The sequence below is a fragment of the Orycteropus afer genome, unplaced genomic scaffold, assembly GCF_000298275.1.
Source record: "Orycteropus afer afer isolate SDZICR_OR568_19922 unplaced genomic scaffold, OryAfe1.0 scaffold00075, whole genome shotgun sequence".
NCBI classification, from domain to species: domain Eukaryota; kingdom Metazoa; phylum Chordata; class Mammalia; order Tubulidentata; family Orycteropodidae; genus Orycteropus; species Orycteropus afer.
The window spans coordinates 7,893,716-7,913,625 of NW_006921662.1; the positions used below are offsets into that span (position 1 = coordinate 7,893,716).

The following is a 19,910-nucleotide window of genomic DNA, read 5'->3' on the forward strand; positions in this document are numbered from 1 at the left end:
TAGTATAGAGGCAACAATGGAGCATCTCCTTGGGATTGGGTGGTTCCCACTTCTCTGCAGGGCAGGCTTCCTGGGAGTCAGGCACACCATTAAGGGAAGTGAAGTCAAGTCAGCATTTAATTTTTCAAGTTGCTGTAACCACAGGGAGACAGACAGGAGGAGTAGGGTGGAGGGGAGGGAAAACAGGACCCAAAATAGTCATGGTGCTCGCAGGCTGGGCAGCCAGTCATGACACCGGAGAACTGCCTGCACCTGCCACTGCCCATCCTGCTGCCACTGCCACCTGGCCTGGAGCCAGCTGGTCAAGGGCTGTGGGTCCTCAGATGGGGTCACTCAGGTACCACAGCCCATTAGCTCCCAAGGCTCAGCTTTCCCACCATACTCTCCCAAGGCCAATCATGGAGAACCCAGAATTTGAAAGCATTTCTGTAAGATCTCAGTGTTTCTATACAACATGGGCCTTGTCCAGAGGAGAAGGAAGGCAGAAGAAGAAAGAAGGATATATCTGTTCCTGAACTATAGGATAAGTGTCATTCATGTCACATTGGGTTAACCTAGGGCCCTTCCAGCCTGGGCTCAGTCTTTCACCAAGGAACGAGGGACATTCATTCCACAGGTATTTATTGAACACTGGACTGGGTATGCTGGGCCAGGTTGGGTTTTCTCCCCAAGATCAGCCACTGACCTTTCCTAAAACACCCCAGTGTCCCTTACAAATCTACCATCAGCAAGTGGGAGGTAGTAGGCATATAGAATCATGTTGTCCCAGGTCTGCTGCATTTGGCAAGTTCCTACACTTTAGTTCCCTTATTTGTAACATTAAGATAATGATAACTACCCACAACTAGACAAATATGCAACATCACAATAAATGGAAAAAAAGATTAAGGTTGTCAAGGATTTCATTTGACTTGGATACACAATTAACACTCATGGAAGCAGTAGTAAAGAAACTGGATTTCATATTGCACTGGGCAAATCTGCAAAAGACCGCTTTAAAGTGTTAAGGAGCAAAGATGTCACTTTGAAGACTAAGGTATGCCTGACCCAAGCCATGGTATTTTCAATCACCTCATGTGCATGTGAGAGTTGGATAATGAATAAGGAAGACCAAAGAAGAGTCGATGCCTTTAATTTGTGATGCTGATGAAGAATATTGAAAATGGACTGCCAGAGACAATGGTCCTATAAGTTTATGTGAATGATCAGAATTCCCAGGTGTATAGTAGAGCTGACAAGGGGAAAGGTTGTGGTCACTGCTTGGTCACAGCCAGCTACCTAGAGGGACTGAGTAGTTGAACCTGTGGGCTTGGGACCATAGTCACAGGGGACATCAAGCTCAATTGGCATAACATACTATACAAAACATTGTTCCACCTCCTACTTTGGCAAGTAGCAACTAGGATCTTAAAAGCTAGCAAGCTGCCATCTAGATGCAACGATGAGTCTCTCCTCATCCAGAGCAAAGAAGAATGAAGAAAACCAAAATTCATGGAAACAATTAGTCCTACCGACTGGTACACCATTCAATCTGCAGCCTATACAACTATGAGACCAGAAGAACTAGGTGGTGCCCAGCTACCACTGTCATCCACTTGGAAGGGGATCTATGTAGGAGATCCTTGATAGAGAGGGAGAACAATGTGGAACAAAACTCAAAATCCTTTGAAAAAAACAAAAAGAGAAGTGGGGACCAGGTTTGCTGGTCTGATAGAGCCTGCTGGAACCACTGAGACTATGGCCCCTAACTGCCCTTCAGGGCTGGAATTGAATCCACACCTGTGGTTTCCAGCCAAACAAAAGACAGGCATATGAGTTGAACATTTACCTCAAGTAGATACACTCCTTGGAGAGAACAATCATGGGAGAAAGAAGGGCTGCTTATGCACAGGGAGAGAGCTCAGGGGGCAAGAGTGCATGGAGGGATGGACATAGGGAAGAGGTAATTATGGGGAGGAAGTGGGAAGGGAGCTGTTGCATTGTGGTAAACTGTGGTGAATGTCATGAGACAAAGTATATGTGAACTGCTGTATGGAAAGTGAATTTGCTCTGTAAATCTTCATCCAAATCACAATTAAAAAAGAAAGAAAGAAAGAAAATGGACTGCCAGAAGAACAAACAAATCTGTCCTGGAGGAAGTGCAGCCAGAATGCTCCTTGAATGTGAGAATGGCCAGACTTTGTCTCACCTACTTTGGTCATGATGTCAGAAGAGACCATTCCCTGGAGAAGGATATCATGCTTGGTAAAGTGGAAGGTCAGCAAAAAAGGAAAAGACCCTCAATGAGATGGATTGTCACAGTGACTGCAACGATGGGCTCAAGCATAGCAAGGATCGTGAGTACTGAGCAGGATTGGGCAGTGTTTCATTCTGTCAGAGTTGACTTGATGGCACCTAAGTACAACAAGAATCTTGAAGAGTCATCTTGAGGAATTAATGGCAGACTGTGAGTGCCTTACATTGCCTGGCACACACCAAATGCTCTATAAGTCACATCTATTCTCATTAGACATCTGGGCCCTTTGGGAAGGGCTCTTTTCTCTCTGCATAGCCTCTTGAAAGATTTTATCTATCAGTTTCACAGCCTGCTGCAGGTGGCTCACCAAGCCTTGGCTGTGTCCTACCTCAAACTCAACATGTCCAAAAATTGGACTCCTCTTCTCTGTAACCTTATCCTCATCCTGTGTCCCCATCTCAGTGATTGGCACCAAGTCACCCCAGTCTGCTCTAGACTCCTCCTTCTTTCTCACTCCTGGGTCCCATCATCCCCAAGTTTAGACTTTTCGACTCCCTGACATTTGTTGGATTGAATCCCTCCTCTCCATTGCCATTGCCCTCATTGATTCCCCCTTAACTGCAATAGTTGACTGACTTAGGATACCTCCTCTTCCTGTACTCCAGTCCCTTCTCTATAGAGATCTGAGCACTTCCTTGCCTACAATTCCTCAATGACTCTGTACTGCATCTAAATGCTTTCCCTCAGCATGCAAGGCCCTCTATAACATGACCCTCTGAACTCCCCAACTTCATCACTGGCCTGTGCCACCAACTCACCACTCATGTGGGATAACTTTCAAGTCACCTAGCTATTTGCCTTTGTTCACACCAGCCCCTTGCCTGGTGTGTCCCCTAGGCCCAAGCAGACCTACTCATCTATGAAGACCCTCTGGTCTCCCACAGAAAGAATGAATCCAGTTCATCCTCTCTGCCCTCTACACCACTGTGGTGCTCTTTACTGGCCTCCACCAAGCTGCAGCTTCCTTGAACCATGTCATGCTTGTAGTCCTGGCTGTGAGGCCCTCGATGGATGAGTGTCCCAATAATTAGGAGAGATGTGGAAGTTCCCCATCACTAATGGTGTTTGGAAAAGGAAGAAAGAATAAGAATCAATGTACTCAAATTGTGGTGGTGGTGAAGAATAGTGAATATACTGTGGAGTGCCAGAAGAATGAAGAAATCAATCTTAGAAGAAATACAACCAGAATGCTCCTAGAAGCATGAAGATTTTGGCTCACCTACTTTAGATATGTCTTCAGGAAAGACCAATCACTAGAAAAGGGCATCATGGTTGGCAAAGAGAAAGGTCCGTGAAAACAAGGGAAACCCTCAGTGAAGTGTACTGACACAACATCACAAGAATGGACTCGAACATACCAACAATCATGAAGATGGCACAGGACCAGGTAATGTTTAGTTATGTTATACATAAGGTCTCTATGAGTTGGAGTCAACTCAATGGCAACTAACAACAGCAACAATAGCATGTGGGCACAGGGGGAAAGGACAAAGAAGTCCTCTGAGAGTCTGTGTGTGGTAGATGCAGGGAGTGTTCTTGGTTTGAAGAAATGTCCCCTCCTGCTGACTCTGATACCTTTCCTCTAGGGTTGTATGCTTCTCTCTCCCATCTGAAAATAATTTGGGTTTAGGGCTTTTTGTTCTTCCTCTTCCTTCTGCCTAGAATGTTCTTCCTCCAGATGTCCCTAAGGCTTATTGTCTTCTTTCTGTCAGATCCCAATTTCAATGTCACCTTATCAGTGAGGTCTTTCTGACTCCCTTCCTTCCCTGCACCCTGCACTGTCTGTCTTCTTACCCTGATTTATTTTTCTTTTTAGCAATTTTCACCATCTGGCATGCTATATGTGTGTTTGTTCTTTTTCTTTCTTTTTTTTTTTTATTTTTTAAATCTGTCTCTCCTGACTAGAATATGAGGTCCACAAGAGGAGGGACTGCTTTGTTCACTGCTATGGCACTTGCATCCAACATAGAGTCAGCCAGACAATATTCCTACATACACATTTGTAAGTGCTATAAAAATGTCCATATATATCATAAAGCTAACAGGGGACAAAGTTAGCATAACTTCTTAGCCAAAACCAAGCACTTTGAAGGAGTGAGTCACCAGGGCTGCAGGCTTGGGACCATGATAACGGAGGACATCAAGTTCAATTGGCACAACACATCCTGCTTTGGTGAGTAGCAACTAGAGTCTTAAAAACTTTCAAACAGCCATCTAAGATTCAACTACTGGTCCCTCATTGTCCAGAGCAAAGGAAAGTAAAGAAAATCAAAGATATTTGGAAATAATTAGACCAAGGGACTAATGGACCCTGAGAATCTCAGTCTACACCTGAGACCAGAAGAATTAGATGGTGCCCAGCCACCAATACTAACCAACCACTAAGAAAGGGATCAAAATTGGAGATCCGGGGTAGAGTGGGAGGAAAAATGTGGAACAAAATTCAAAAACAACAACCAAAAAAAAAATGACTGGGATTACTGTTCAGATGGAGACTGGTGAAATGCCTGAGGCTATGGCCTTGAATCACCCTTGGGCCTGGAATTGGAGTCACTCTCCTGGTTCAACTCTCAACCAAATAGACAAGACTACGAGCTGAATAACTACACCAGGGAAAAGCACTCCTTAGAATAGTCAACCATGGGAGATCAGAAGGGCAGCATTTGCACAGGGAGAAAACTAGGCAGGTGGGAACACATAGGTAAGAAGGACACAGGAAAGGGGTAATCACAGGAAGGAGGTGAGAGGAGAACTGTTTCATTGTGGAGATTATAATCAGAGTCATGAAACAAAATGCATATGAATTATTGAATGTAAAACAAATCTACTTCATAAAGTTGCACCCAAATCACAATGAAAAGTTAAAAGAAAATTAAAAAAAAAAAAAAAAATGCCAGCCATCTACGTATCTGTGCTTGAATAAATGATTACTCAGTGCTGCCCCACAAACTATATCACTCTGAGACAAGGTAAGTGGAGGCATTGAGGGTAGCATTTGGAAACTTGTACAGCAATTCACTACAACTTCCAAGCATATGAATGGACTTGTCTCAGTTTGGATTTGTTAAAGACACATGATGAGTCCCATACCATACAGCACAACCTGTGGAGTCATCACACATAGCAGGACTGCATATCGGTCCACAGTAGGTTGGAAGTCAAAAACAAACTGCGTCCTTTTACCCAATACATAGTCTGAGAAGCTAGAACTAGATAGCATAGTTCCTGCACATAATAGGTGCTCAAGAGATGCTTATTGAATGAATGAATAATAGGAAGTTGTGATCTCTGTTGGAGCATAATGTGAAGGCAGGTGCAGCCTCAGGGTCTCTTTTTTAACAAGGGACACTTGGGTCTCAGGTGACATAGCTCCTGTCCTACCCCCCAGACTTTCCTGACTCAGGGGGCCACTGTGACATGAGAACCCTATTTCCAGTTCCCTACAAGGGCCTTTATTATTGCTATGAATTTCACTGTGTCCCCAACAAATATGTGTTGTAAATCCTAACTGCTAGACCTGTGACTATAATCTCATTTGGGAATGAGTTTTCTTTGTTATGCAAAGAGAGAATGTTAGTGTAGGATGTGTCTAACGTCGATCTCTTTTGAGATATGAAAGAGATTAAACAATTGAGCAAGCAAGCAGAGATGGGAGAAGAGAGATCCCAGGCCACATGAAGATCTTGCAGGAGCAGAAGCTCAAAGGAGACAAGGCCTTTCCTCCAGAGCCAACAGAGAGAGAAAGCCTTCCCCTAGAGCCAATGCCCTGAATTCAGATTTCTTGCTGCTTAAACTGTGAGAAAATAAATTTCTGTTCATTAAAGCCACTCACTTATGGTATTTCTATTATAGCAGCACTAGATAACTAAGACGATTACAAAAGTTCCTCATCCCTCCACTGACAGACCTCTAACTAGGGCTACCTGGGGCCATACTTGCCCTGAGATAGGCCTAGTGTGTGACCCTCATCCACAGGCCTTGCACCTGCTTCAGGGGTGTTGAATGTCCCACCCAACATCCTGGCTGAAAAAAATAGCCCTCAGTCTGCACTCCCTCTTACACTCCCACTCCTGTTCCCAGGGGCCAGTCAGTCCTGACTTCCAACTGCTCTGACCATCCTAACATAAAATGTGCTTTGCAGGAAGATGGTGGAATAGACTGGTCCCCTCCAAGGGAACCTGCCCAACCCCAGTCACCCTGCCTGGGACCATAGAAGCAGCTGTCACCTTGCCCTGTTCTCTTCTGTTCCTCTCCCAAGACTGTGGCCTGCAGGAAGGCTGGCCTGGACCACAAGTACCCTCTTTGATGGGCTCTGGGATCTACAGAGACTACAGAAAGAACTGGTAAGTCTGAGGAGGAGCCAATGGATGGGTCAGAGAGGGTGGTTTAAGGGCTTCATGGAAAGCTGTCCTGTACCACATGCCTCCCCCATCACCTATGCCTGAAAATGTCTTTCCTGAGGGTCCAGGTACTGTGATCTGTTATGTTACAAATCTTGCTAGCAGGCATAGCTGTTGTCAGCTGCCATCAAGTCAGCCCCAACTCATGGTGACCTGTGTATGTTGTTGTCGTTGTTGTTATGTGCCGTCAAGTCTGACCCAACTCATAGCGATCTCTCCTTGGGTTGCCGAGGCAGTATCACTACAGAAGTAGATTGCCTAACCTTGCTTCTGAGCAGTGGTTGGTGGGTTTGAACCACCAGCCTTCTGGTTATGATAGAACGAAATGTTGCTAGGTCCTGCACCATCTTCATGATCATTGGTGTGTTTGAGTCCATTGTTGTGGTGTTGTGTGTCAGTCAATCTCATGAGGGCCTCCCTTGTTTTTCGCTGACCCTCTGCTCTACCAGGAGCTCTGGTAGCTTAGTGCCTAAGGCACTTGACTGCTAACCAAAAGGCTGGAGGTTCAAACCCACCAGCCACTCCTCGGAAGGAAGGCTGGGCAATCTACTTCCAAAGTGATACTGCCTCGGAAACCCAAGGAGGGGTCGCTATGAGTCAGGTCCGACTCCACGGCACATAACAACAACAACAACTGCTCTACCAAACATAAGTTAGTGCTTGGTCTTTCCTGATGATGTGTCCAAAATAAGCGAGCAGAAGTTTTGCCCTCCTCACTTTTAAGGAGCATTTTGGTTGCATTTCTTCTAAGACTGATTTGTTTGTTCTTCTGGAAATCCACAGAGGAAATGGTTGAAGAGAGAGGGTTATCTCATAAGCAAAATTGCATTGGCCTCTAGGCTGGGAGGTCCCAAGGGTAAAGGAACTTGGCACCTACTTTGCCTCAGTGCCACATCTTCAGATGTGGAAGGGTCTGGGGAGAGGCTACAGAGGTCTCCGATAAGCAGGGCCCAACTTCACCAAGGATTCCTGCATCCTCAGCTTCCCACGGACATAGTGGAAGATATCACTGAGAAGATCATGTGGGACCACTGGGACAATATGACCTTACCCAGAGTGGACAGAGGAGCTCTGATCCCTGAGACCTGGGCACTGTCTGAGACACAGAACCTGGAAACAACCCGAGGGCAGGTAGGATGGCGAAAATAACTAAGAATACTGCGGTTGAAGCTCTCTTTATCCCAGAGGGATATGGGCTCAGAATTTTTTTTTTTTTTTTTTAAAAAAGGTTGGTTTACAGAAAAAAATACATTTGTTGTGCACCTCAGTTGTGGGCTGAGGTTCAGCACTGTTATGCTATTTTTCCTATTTCACAGATGAGGAAAGTTAAGCTTAGAGAGAGGAAGCAAAGTGCCCACGACTACAAACTACTGGATGGCAGGCCCCTGGCCCATCTGCTTTCTGAATCAACTGCTTTTCTGGAACACTGTGGCTGCAGCATTCTTTGGGGGTCAGAGCATCTCCACGACCCCCTCAGCCTCCAGGTTTGGAAAATGATCAGTTGAGGAATGAAGGAGGTGTCTATATTTAGCCTCATGAACACACCCCAAACAGACAGGTCTCTAATACAGGCCTTCACTTGACCTCTTCTCTTCTCCCACACAACATGTCCCACTCTGGAGCACCAAGCTCCTTCCAGGCTTAGTAGAGTCAGAGAAGCCAGGGCTTCTTAGATAAGGGAGCCAGTGAGCTGGGAGTGACTGTAGGGGTATGCACACTTGAGGTGGTGGTAAAGTGGGAATGAGGGTAAGCTGAGTGCCCAACCTCAGAGATGGTGGGAGACCAGTACAATCTTGGTAACAATGATACTGATTACCTACATTTATTAAGCACCCAGTGTGTCCTAAGCCCTCTTCTAGTCACATACATTTAATCCTTACAACAATTCTATATGGTAGGTACTTTTACCCCCATTTTACACACATAACTACTGCCACTGAGTCGATTCTGACTCATAGCGACCCCCTTTGTGGCAGTAAATCTTTATGGAAGTAAATTGCCCAATCTTCCTTCTGAGGAGTGGCTGGTGGGTTTGAACTGCCAATCTTCTAGTTAGCAGTCAAATGCCTTAAGTACTATGCCACCAGAGCTCCTTTGCCCCCATTTTACAGATGATGAAACTGAGGCTACTAACTGGTAGACTCCAGATAATTTGACTCCAGGCTCTGTGCTCACAACTACCATGCTGATGTGAGAGAGAAAGAGGCCTGAAATAAGAAACAGCATGCCTAGGACAGTTTGGATCAGTTTGTCAGATCTCATCCCAGGGGGTGTCATTGCTGCCTCCAGGCCTGTACTCAGTGTGACTTCAGCTGTGGGTTGTGAGTGCTGGGGAGGGCAGAGAAGGAAGAAATGAACGTTTATGTTGAGCAAATCGTGTGTTCCAGGCTGGCATGATGTCATCCCACCAATCCATATGATTCTTGTTGTTGTTGTTATGTGCCATCGAGTTGGACCCAACTCATAGCGACCCCTCCTTGGGCTGCCGAGGCAGTATCACTACAGAAGTAGATTGCCCAACCTTCTTTCCGAGGAGTGGCTGGTGGGTTTGAACCGCCAGCCTTCTGGTTAGCAGTCAAGTGCCTTAGGCATTATACTACCAGAGCTCCCAATCCATATGATAGTCCTCATCAAACCAAACTCACCGCATCAAGTCGATTCAACTCATAGCAACCTACGAAAGTAGATTGCCCCATCTTCCTTCTGAGGAGCTGCTGGTGGGTTTCAACCACCAACCTTCTGGTTAGCAGTCAAATGCCTTAGGCTCTGCTCCACCAGGACTCCTAGAAGGGTAGGTATTGCGGTTTCCTTTTCACAGATGGGAAACTAAGGGTCAAAAAGTTTAGAAGCTGCCAAGAAAAATCTAGACTGAAACCAGGTTTATTTGACTTGAAAGCCCAGCATTTTCCCATGGCTCCTCCTAAAGACTGCACAACTTGGGGAAAGTGCCCAGGGGCTTCTTCAAAGGCTTTTATTGTTTAGCAAATTGAGATGTCCACAGCCTCTTGCCCTAGTGTGTGGAAGGGGAGCTACGCCCCAGTGGTGGGGAGAGAGCAGGCTCATTTTGACTGACTCTTGCTGAGCACATCTTTGCTCAGACCTTGCAAGCCCCACATCTGTGAAGGGCAAGACCTGAGCTCAGTCCTTCTGAGCCCCAGCTTCCCCAGATAACAAGACAGAGTGGGCGGTTGGCCACAGGAGTCAGCGGGCACATTCCGGACCCTAAAAAGGCCCTATAGCCAGAGGACACTGAGCTGCAACTTGAACCTTAGGAATGTAACAGGGGCCTGGCAGAGTCTGCTGACCTGTAGACTGGGGGAAGGAGAGGGCTGTCAGAGGAGGAAGGGATCTGAACTGGACAGCTCTTCTGGTGAGCCCTGCCCCCAGCCCACCCCCAGGCCTGGTACTCACTTCGGGTGTTAAGGAAAATCATCCAGAACTTGGAAATAAGGCAAAAGGAGGGCTCTATGTCCTCGTAATGACACATTGGAGCATTGCACAACAGCCCTAGCCAAGGATTCTCGCAATATCTAGGTAGAGCAAGGTTTCTCAGGCTCAGCACTACTGATATTTTGGGCCAGATAGTTCTAGGGGGCTTTCCCATACATTTAGCAGCATTCTTGACCTCTACCCACTAGATGCTATTAGTACATATCCTTCCCCTCTACAACTCTCTCCCCACCACAATTTCAGACATTGCCAAACATCCCCTGGTGGGCAAAACTACTCTCACTCCCCACTCCCTTGAGAACCACTGATCTAGAGGACGGAAAGTTTGCTTGACTTTTACCATTCTGCCCTATAGAGATGAAAGTAATTTCTGCTTGGTAGAAAAGGCAAGCCCAAGGGTGATAGTTCTATTGCCCTGTAGGACATTAACCAGTTTAGCATCTCACCTGGCAGTCCTATTTAGTATTCTTTTTCCAATGTCCTGTAACTCCTGTTCCTCTAATTCTCTTTGAACCAGCTTCTGTCTCCTACTTGTTCTCTGAATTAGTTGAATTAATCTTTGACATATGTTCTTTCTATATTTTTATGACAGTCACTCTTTTTTTTTAACTTTTTGAAGATTATACTTTGACACAGAATTGCTTTCAGAATGAAATGGGACAATGTCGCACACATCATCAATTTCATGTCCATGCTCAATAATCAGTAACTCTGATCATTGCTGTTGTTGCCGTTCTGTATGTGTCCCCTCAGATTTCCAAGGCTGGTGTGGTGGCCCTCTCAAAGGTGTCCTTTGATCTAACCAAGGTGTACTCTCTAAGAGCAGGACATCTTCAGAGCTTAGAGAGCAAGTGGGCCTTCAAGGGGCAGAACTGACTTTGGAGGGCCTGGGTTCTGGTCATGGCTTCCAGCTGTCCTTAGACATCTCACTGTCCTTCCATAGACCACACTGGCAACTTGGTGTCTATTCCATCCTCCGTCTTCTCTAACAAATGGTGCTCCTTTGAACCTGCCTCTCCCAGCCTCCACTCTCCTTGGAGAATTCTGGGTGGTGGCTGTGTTAGGCATTATTCTTACAGTCTAAGTCAGGCTTCTCTCTTGGGCAAGTGGAATACTGCCTGGAGGCAGGGGCTGGATGTTCTGAGCACCCATTCTGGCATGGGCCAGGCAGCTACTACACAATCAGGAGAAAGCAAGATTATGGGAAAAAGGCTGGGAATCTGTCATCCTGGGAGCCTCTTTCCTGTACGACTCCCCTAGGAAACAGATAGCCATCCTCACCTTTCCTCTTCTGTTGTCCAGAAAGACTCTCCTGGATAATCAACAAAGGGCATAGGCCTGCCCTCATAGCCAACTATAGCATGTGCAGTGATTAAGCCTCTGCGTGCCTCAGTTTACTCATCTTTAAAATGGGAAAAATCACAGTACTTGCCTTATGAGGGCTATTTAGACATTAAGTGAGATGGTGCCTATAAAGCATTAGAATAGTGCCTTGCACAATGTAAATGCTCAAAAAATATTTAATGTTGTTGAAGATGATGGTGATTTACTAAAGGATGAGGAAGGATGGCCAGAAAAGCTAGTCAAATAAGTTACAAGGAGGCAAGATGAAGGGCTTGGAAGAAATCAGGACAAATGGTGGGTAGGGTGAAGAGAAATTTTTTATCTGAAATAATTGTTTGGTCACTGCTATTGGTGGTTATACCCTTTGAATTAGAACAACCTGAAATTCTCTGCACCTAGGGGCTCCATGGCTGGGGAATCCACCCTGAGACACTGTACCTGCACAATGAAAGTTCCTTCCATTGATAGACTATTGTTGTGAGATGCCATCAAGTAGATTCTGACTCACAATGACCCCACATGTGTCACAGTAGAACTGTGCTCCACTGAGCTTTCAAGGCTGTGACTTTTTGGAAGGAGATCACCAGGTCTGTCTTCTGAGACATCTCTGGGTGGGTTCGAACCACCACCCTTTAGGCTAGTAGTCTTACACTTCACTGTTGGCACCATTTAGGGACTCCTTTGTTGCTAGATAAGGTACTGCAGCTTACAATGTCTTGACTCTGCCAGTAACTGCTCTGAAGTATACAATGCTATCTCCATGTTAAAAATGAGGAAAGTAAGTCTCAAAGGCATTAGCTTATAAGGCAAAAGGTCTGGTGATCTCTTCTGAAAATCAGCCACTGAAAACTCTATGGAGCCCAGTTCTACTCTACCACATATGAAGTCTCCATGAATCGGAATTGCCTCCAGGACAACTGGTGTTTTTGCTTTGTTTTGTTTTAATGCCAGGCACTATTCTCAGACCTCTACATGTACTCATTTATTATTGTTTACAAAAACTCCATCGGATGGATGCACTATCATCCCCATTTTACAGACGAGGGAACTGAGGAAACAAAATCAAACCAAACTCACTGCCGTTGAGTAGGATCCGACTCATAGCGACCCCTCCTTGGGTTTCTGAGGTACTATCACTATAGAAGTAGATTGCCTAACCTTCCTTCTGAGGAGTGGCTGGTGGGTTTGAACTGCCAGCTTTCTGGTTAGCAGTCAAATACCTTAGGCACTACACCACCAGAGAGGTTAAATAACTTGCCCAAGATCACACAGCTGGTACTTGGATGGGACTGAATTCAGAAACATACGTTTCACCTCCAGAACCCATTCTCTTAACCATCATGCCCTCCTGCTTCTCCAATATGTTGGATTTCAGAGCCCTTTTTTTCCTCCACTGACAAACTCAGCAGACTTAGAGGAGCAAGGGGTGGATTTGCTGGCTAGGACATCAACACCTTGGATCATCTTCTTGTCACCCTGCCACTGTGTGTCAGTGGAACTCCTTGTCCTGTCTGGACCTCAGTTTCTTCAGGGAAGAGCCCATATTCCCCATTGATACAGGACAAGCAGAGTCACAGCTCTAAGAAGTCCAGGGCTCCAAGCCCATTACCCTCAGGTGATAGCAAGCAGGTGAAGCTTCCTGGAGGGGTACCCAGACTTCTCAGGGGAGTCTTTCCCACAGACAGGTGTTAGGGTTCTCTCCTACTATTAAGGGTGCTGACCATCCCACAACTCTGCCTTGTATGCAAGACAACTGTGGGAAGTCTTTCCTTCCCCAGACCATCACCTCACCTAGCCCTAGTTAGTGAGGAAATCTCTGTGTATCTGCCCTGAGCTCAGAGCTGCAGACGCAATCACTGGGAGACACAGGCACTGACACCTCCATATGTCTAAAAATGAACTCACTCTATTCCTCCTCCACAGCCCCAAGCCTGCTCCTCCTCCAGTGCTGCCGTCTTGGTAAGTGATACCACCCTCTGCTCTGCCACCCAAATCTGACCTTCTTCTTCCCCTCCCCCACATCTCCATCCTCACATCTAGTGGGTCAACAAGTCTCATTGATTCCGCCTCCTAAATCTCTCACTTCCCCATCTTGACAATCACCAACGTCTTATTCCAGTCACCTTCCCCATTCCTAGGAGCTCTGATAGCATAGTGCCTAAGGCACTTGACTGCTAACCAGAAGGCTGGTGGTTCAAACCCACCAGCCACTCCTCAGAAGGAAGGTTGGGCAATCTACTTCCGTAGTGATACTGCCTTGGAAACCCAAGGAGGGGGTCGCTATGAGTCGGGTCCGACTTGATGGCACATAACAACAACAACAACATCCCCTTTACAACCTGGATGACTTCAGTGGTGGCCTCCTCACCACTTCTCTTGCTTCCTGTCTTACCTCTCCCTCCCCATACTCTTCATAGGGGCCTGAGAGAGTGTTCTAAAACTCAAAGTGATCTCTCTATCTCTTGGCTTTAGCCCTTTGCCCACATAGCTTCCTTAGCCTAGAACCCTCTTCAAGTCTGGCATTTCCAACAGTCTCCTTCACCCTCTACCTCCTCATCCAGAGCCGGGTACATAACTTGTGGGGTTCTTTGTTCAGAATGTCCCTGGTGGCACAAATGGTTCATCCTCAACTATTAACCAAAAGATTGGTGGTTGGATTCACCCAGTAACTCTTTGGAAGAAAGGCCTGGTGATCTTCCATAAGTTCATACCCATTGAAAACCTGTGGAACTCAGTTCTACTCTGACACACATGGGATCGCCATGAGGCAGAAGGAATTTGAAGCTGAACTTGTCCTTACCCTTCAGGCTTCAGATCCTTTGGGGAGACTCAATGACCCCAAGATTAGCCCTAGGTTCTCCTCCACTATGTCACTATAGTGTTCCCAAACCTCGCATTTTTCCTATTTCATTTTAATTATTTAAATGGCTTAGTTGTAATTACTTGTTTAATTGATTTAATTAGTTAAGTTCTTTGAAGACAGGAAACATGTCTACCTTGTTTACAATTACATCCCCAGTACGTGGCAGGCATATAATAGGCACTAAATAAATATTTGTTAAATAAATGAGAAAATTAATGAAGTCCTTAGCCTCCTTTCTTAAAAAACTATGGGTTATTTTAGATGACTGGAAAGTCCCCAACCTTTCTCAGATACCTATAAAGCAGCCCATGGAGAGATAACTATCAAATCTCCCTTCCTCATACTCTAACTTGTCTCATTTCCCTTTAAGTGGGTTTGAGAAGGCCCTGCTTCCAGCTAATGATATATGACCTGGAGGATCACCTACTCTCTCTGAGCTTCACAATAAAAGGTTCAGATTAGGATCCCTCGCTGACCTTTAATCTTCCATACAGCTCTCATATTCTAGGTGCCATTTGCTGATTTGGGAAGATTTATGGAAAAGTCTCTTCCTCTTCTAGAAAACACATAATCCCATTTCTGTGAGCTCTAGATTTACCCAAGGCATTGCCACTCCAACCCACAGACTGAGGGAAAAGACAGGACCATGTGAAACTTCTAGAGCTGCCATTCTGTTTTAAGATGGAAGTTGACGTAACTCAATATCCTCCAGGAAGGCACAGAGTACCTTTCTAAAGGAATCAATTTCTTAAAGAATTTAAAGGGAACCAAGGCCCAAAATTTCTGAAAAGAGGGAAGGATCTAGAGCCTTTTCCTTAATCAACCAATACCAAAAAAAAAAAAAAAAAAAAAAACCCAACTCACTGCCATCAAGTCGATTCTGACCCATAGCGACCTTTCCTTGGGTTTCTGAGGCAATCTCTATGGAAGTAGATTGCTCAGTCTTCCTTCCAAGATCTGGCTGGTTGATTTGAACTGCCAGCCTTCTGGTTAGCAGTCAAATGCCTTAGGCACTATGCCACCAAAGCTCAATAGTGATTAATTAACCAAGCACTCCTTAATTCATTAGATTAGGGACGTAAAAAACTAAACCAGCCTTAAAGAAGTTTCCACAGCTTTGCAAAACACCTCCCTTGCCACCACAGGCTGAATAGGCCCTGCCCACACTTAATCTCAGTTTCTTTCCACACTCACAGCAACCACACATTTAGAATCTCAGCTTTGCACCGACTCAATATAGATTCCCATGGAAACCAGCATAAAAGCAAGGTGTTGTTGTTATGTGCCATTGAGTTGGCCCTGACTCATAACGACCCCTCCTTGGGTTTCCGAGGCAGTATCACTATGGAAATAGATTGCCCAATCTTCCTTCCGAGGAGTGGCTGGTGAGTTTGAACCGCCAGCCTTCTGGTTAGCAGTCAAGTGCCTTAAGCACTATGCTACCAGAGCTCCTTAAAGGCAAGGTAGAGATATGTATCTTCCTTTTAGGCCTCGGATATACACTAATAAATCTCCCCCCTCCCACCCCTGCACTCTGCCAAAAACTCACTGCCATGGAGTCTATTCCAACTCATGTTGTTGTTGTGTTGTTATGTGCCGTTGAGTCAGACCTGACTCATAGCGACCCCTCCTTGGGTTTCCAAGGCAGTATCACTACGGAAGTAGATTGCCCAACCTTCCCTCTGAGGAGTGGCTGGTGGGTTTGAACCGCCAGCCTTCTGATTAGCAGTCAAGTGCCTTAGGCACTATGCTACCAGAGCTCCCATTCCAATTCATAGACACTATAGAAACACTCATTGGGTTTCTGAGGCAGTAAATCTTTACACGAGTAGATTGCCCCATCTTCCTTCTGAGGAGCTGCTGGTGGCTTTGAATCACCAACCTTTTGGTTAACAATCAAATGCCTTAGGCACTGTGCCACCAGAGCTCCTCCCCTGCAGTTTAAGTGCAGAAAAGCCCCTTTGGTGGATCCATTGCCCTGTCCCAGAGAGGTATGGGCAGTAAGGGCCTGAGGCCATGGTTTCTATGAGAGCTTCTTCCCTTAGATTGTCACCACCAGGGCAGCAGGGCCAGTGTTGGGCCCTGCTATAAGACTTAGATGGGGGTGATCCTGGGCAAGGGTCCTACACTCTCTGTGCCTCCGTTTCCTTGTCTTTTAAAAAAGGTTAATATTGTTGCCTACTTTACAGATTAAATAATGTAATAATAATATGAACTATTTAGCACAGAGCTTAGCATCTAATAAGCATTTAGTAAATGTTAACCAGTTTTATTATTAAGTAGCTATTGGGTAAGGATGTCTCCAATCTTCTTAGGTCTTAGTTTTCTCATCCCTAAAACAGGGTGAGGTGATTCTCGAAAATCCCCTACAGCTCTGGCATTTTAATGGCTCTGTGCGTGTGCTGTTGGTGAAAAGATGAGGAGAAAGTAATACAACGCAAGCTGGAACTCCACAGCACTGCCTTGTTCTTCCAGGTCCTGCAAGTTTTCCACCTTTGACAGGGTGCAGTCTTACCACTTTTCTGTTAGTGGAAAATATCTGAGTTTTCCTTCTCTGACAGGTTGCCACCTTCCACAGGTTCCAGCTTTCACAAGTTTTATAGTATAAAACTCTAAAACATGCCTTCACTTGAGTCCTAGGTCAAACTCTTCCATGAAGGCAAGTTCAAAGGAAACAATTTTCTTTGGGATTATACCCAGGAAAAGGGAAATAAGCATCAGACTCCATCACTACCTGGTGATGGTAAGCCTCGGTTTCCTCATCTGTAAAATAGGTCTACTTTATGGGGTTGCCATGAGGATTAAATGAGATTACTCTTGCAAGGTGCTTAGCACAGTGCCTGAAACACAATGAATACTCTCTCAGTGCTGTCTGGTAACATTATAGAGTCCACAGACGTTTACCTGGACTTATCTGAGAAGCTGTTGAGCCAGCCCTGCAGGAGATTGGGAGAGCAAGGTATACATTCTCAGGGGGCCAGAGCACCAGCATCATTCACCAGAACAGAGTCCGCCAAGGAGGCCAGCAGGAAGGGGGAAGGGAGGATGTCTCTTACCAGGCCCAGGTTCAGAGAGTTGTTGTCATCTTCAGGCATGGGCAGGTACACGGCCAAGGCCACACAGTTGGCAAAGATGGTGAGCAAGATGATGATCTCGAAGGGTCTGGTGCCAGAGTTAAGGAGAGGCTTTGTGTGGGGGTGGGGTTTGGAAGGCTCAGGGGAAGACAGTGCTGAGGGTTGGCCTGGATCATGACTATAATGCCAGGTAGACAGGCTTTTGCACTCTTTCCATGGCTCCTCCTTTCCCTGCCCGGTACAAAAAAGGGCCAGATTCCTATTTGTGTGGGCCTCTTTTTCCCTCAGGAACATATAACTTCACTTAGACTCTTTGGGACTGCAAAGGCCTAGTATTTGGCTGAGGGATACTGAGCCTGAAGGGCCAATGGGGTCTTAACATTGCTCCATCCTGTTCTCCCCATCCCTCTGCCCAAGGAGCCAAGACTTTCTGAGGTTCTGGCCAGACAATCTTCCAGAGGTGCACCCAGGAAAATGACAAGGAAAGCTGGGGGATCCATGCAGGTTATGGATAGGGAAAGATGATGGGGAGATGACCTGATTCTCCAGAGCCTGAGGAAGGAATCAGTAACTGATGAAATCAGCTTACTCACAGAGCTATGCCCTCACGCTGGTTCTATGTGGTGTTTATATGCTCACCAAAGCTCAGCAAAGATTTGGACACACTCACATACACGTCTGCCCCCTCCCAGACACAGCCACCCCTCCACAGCCATTTTCCAGAGGGCACCTACCACCCACATTAGTTTCTTTTTTGATTTGCTGCTGAGCATGGGCCAACTGGTAAGAAAGAAAGGTGAGTTGTTTGTGTGTGGTTGAGGTGGAGGTGGAGGCATAATATGCAGATAAGCTTGAGTGAAAAATCCCATTCCTTTCCCAGCAACCTCCAGTGTTTGAGAAGAGAGGAGGGGTACAGAGGCATGGGCTAATGAGAGGAAAAGACAGAGAGGGGCAACAAATGGGGCAAAGGGGGAAGCTACCAGGTAACCCTGTTCTGAGGAGAGTGGGTGGCACAAATACTAACTGAAAGATCAGCAGTTAAAACCCACCTAGGAGCTCTGGTAGCATAGTGGCTAAAGCACTTGACTGCTAACCAGAAGGCTGGCGGTTCAAACCCACCAGCCACTCCTCGGGGAAGGAAGGTTGGGCAATCCTACTTCTGTAGTGATACTGCCTCGGAAACCCAAGGAGGGGTCACTATGAGTCGGGGCCGACTCGACGGCACATAACAACAACAACAACAGGGGTTTCCTGGGAGAAAAGCCCTGGTGAGCTACTTCCTTAAAGATTCTAGCCTAGAAAACCCTATGGAGCAGTTCTATTCTATGACACATGAAGTCACCATGAGTCAGGGGCCAACCCAAAAGCAGCTAGCAGCAACAAAACCTGCTCTGGCAGAACACAGGCAAGGAGGAAGAGCTAGCAGGAGAATTTGACGTGAGTAGCTGAGAGCAGCTGTGAGGAGCTGACCTCAAACCAGTTCAACTTGGTTCCATGTTTTTCTTGTCCATCAGTTATCCCTTATTCTCCTTTCTTCCCGAGAACAGCTGATGGGAGCCCAGTCTTCTCGAAACCTTCAGAAATATTTCAAATATTCCTGACCTTCTCTGTCAGACCCCATTTGGCACAGGCCTCCCTCCTCCTTAGAGCTCTTTCCTCCCTTCCCCAAATAACCCAGATATTTTCATCACTCTTCCTCCCAAACAGAAAAGGGATTTGCAGTCCCTGTCCCCAGGGTGGTAATTCTGAGCTAAAATAACCCGACTTGCTTGGCCTGTGTCTTGGAGCCATTCACAGCAACTCTTTTTCAAGGCCATTTCTCCTCCATCTCTATCTCCATCCCCAACCAAGTCCAAGTCCAGAATTTCCCCCCAGTGGAGCCCTTTGCTTAATTCTTACCTCTCTTCACTTTCACTCCCACTCCCATCAAAGGAGAGGATTTTCCTACCTTTCCACCCCTTCTCTCATTTCCCCCTCATTCTACTAGAAAATGAGACTGTTGCTTGAAACATCTAAGAGAGGACCCCGTTACAGCAAAGATTTGGACACATTTGGGAACAGCCCTGCAAAACATCCAGGTTCCTTCCTAGATGGTCAAGAGGCGTCTCAGCTTGTCACCCTTGCCTTGGTCACCCACTCATGCTCCAGGAAGCTCACTGATACCTCTTCCTTTTCAGTTGAGGGCTTCTTCTCACAAAGTCCTTGTGGCCATTCCCCCATCTCCAAGTCCCCAATTTCCCTGGCCCCCAAAGTTTGTGCTCTGTGACTGCCTGCCTCCCTTTACCACATTACACACACTCTCCCAGCAGCCCCAGGGGCCCTGAAGGATACTTCCATTCCACGATGCTGATGCAGGCCTTCCTCAGGGGGTTCTGGAGGGTCAGGCAGAACAAGGCCCTTGGTGGCCTTGGCAGAATCTCAGGAACAGGCTTCTTGGACTGTTTCTTCTTCAGGCCCTCATCCTGGGGTGACGAGGGCTCCAT

At 46.3% G+C, this 19,910-nt stretch overlaps 1 protein-coding gene across 1 annotated transcript in view; it reads right to left on the bottom strand.

The window, feature by feature from the left end:
- CACNA1S (calcium voltage-gated channel subunit alpha1 S) overlaps positions 1 to 19,910 on the bottom strand; it is a 106,641-nt gene extending 86,731 nt beyond the window's left edge. Inside the window, exons 1-2 of the mRNA XM_007941104.1 lie at positions 19,759 to 19,910; positions 17,410 to 17,515 (exon numbers count right to left, since the gene is read on the bottom strand). Coding sequence (XP_007939295.1) covers positions 17,410 to 17,515; positions 19,759 to 19,910 — 258 coding nt within the window. The remainder of the gene's footprint in view (positions 1 to 17,409; positions 17,516 to 19,758) is intronic.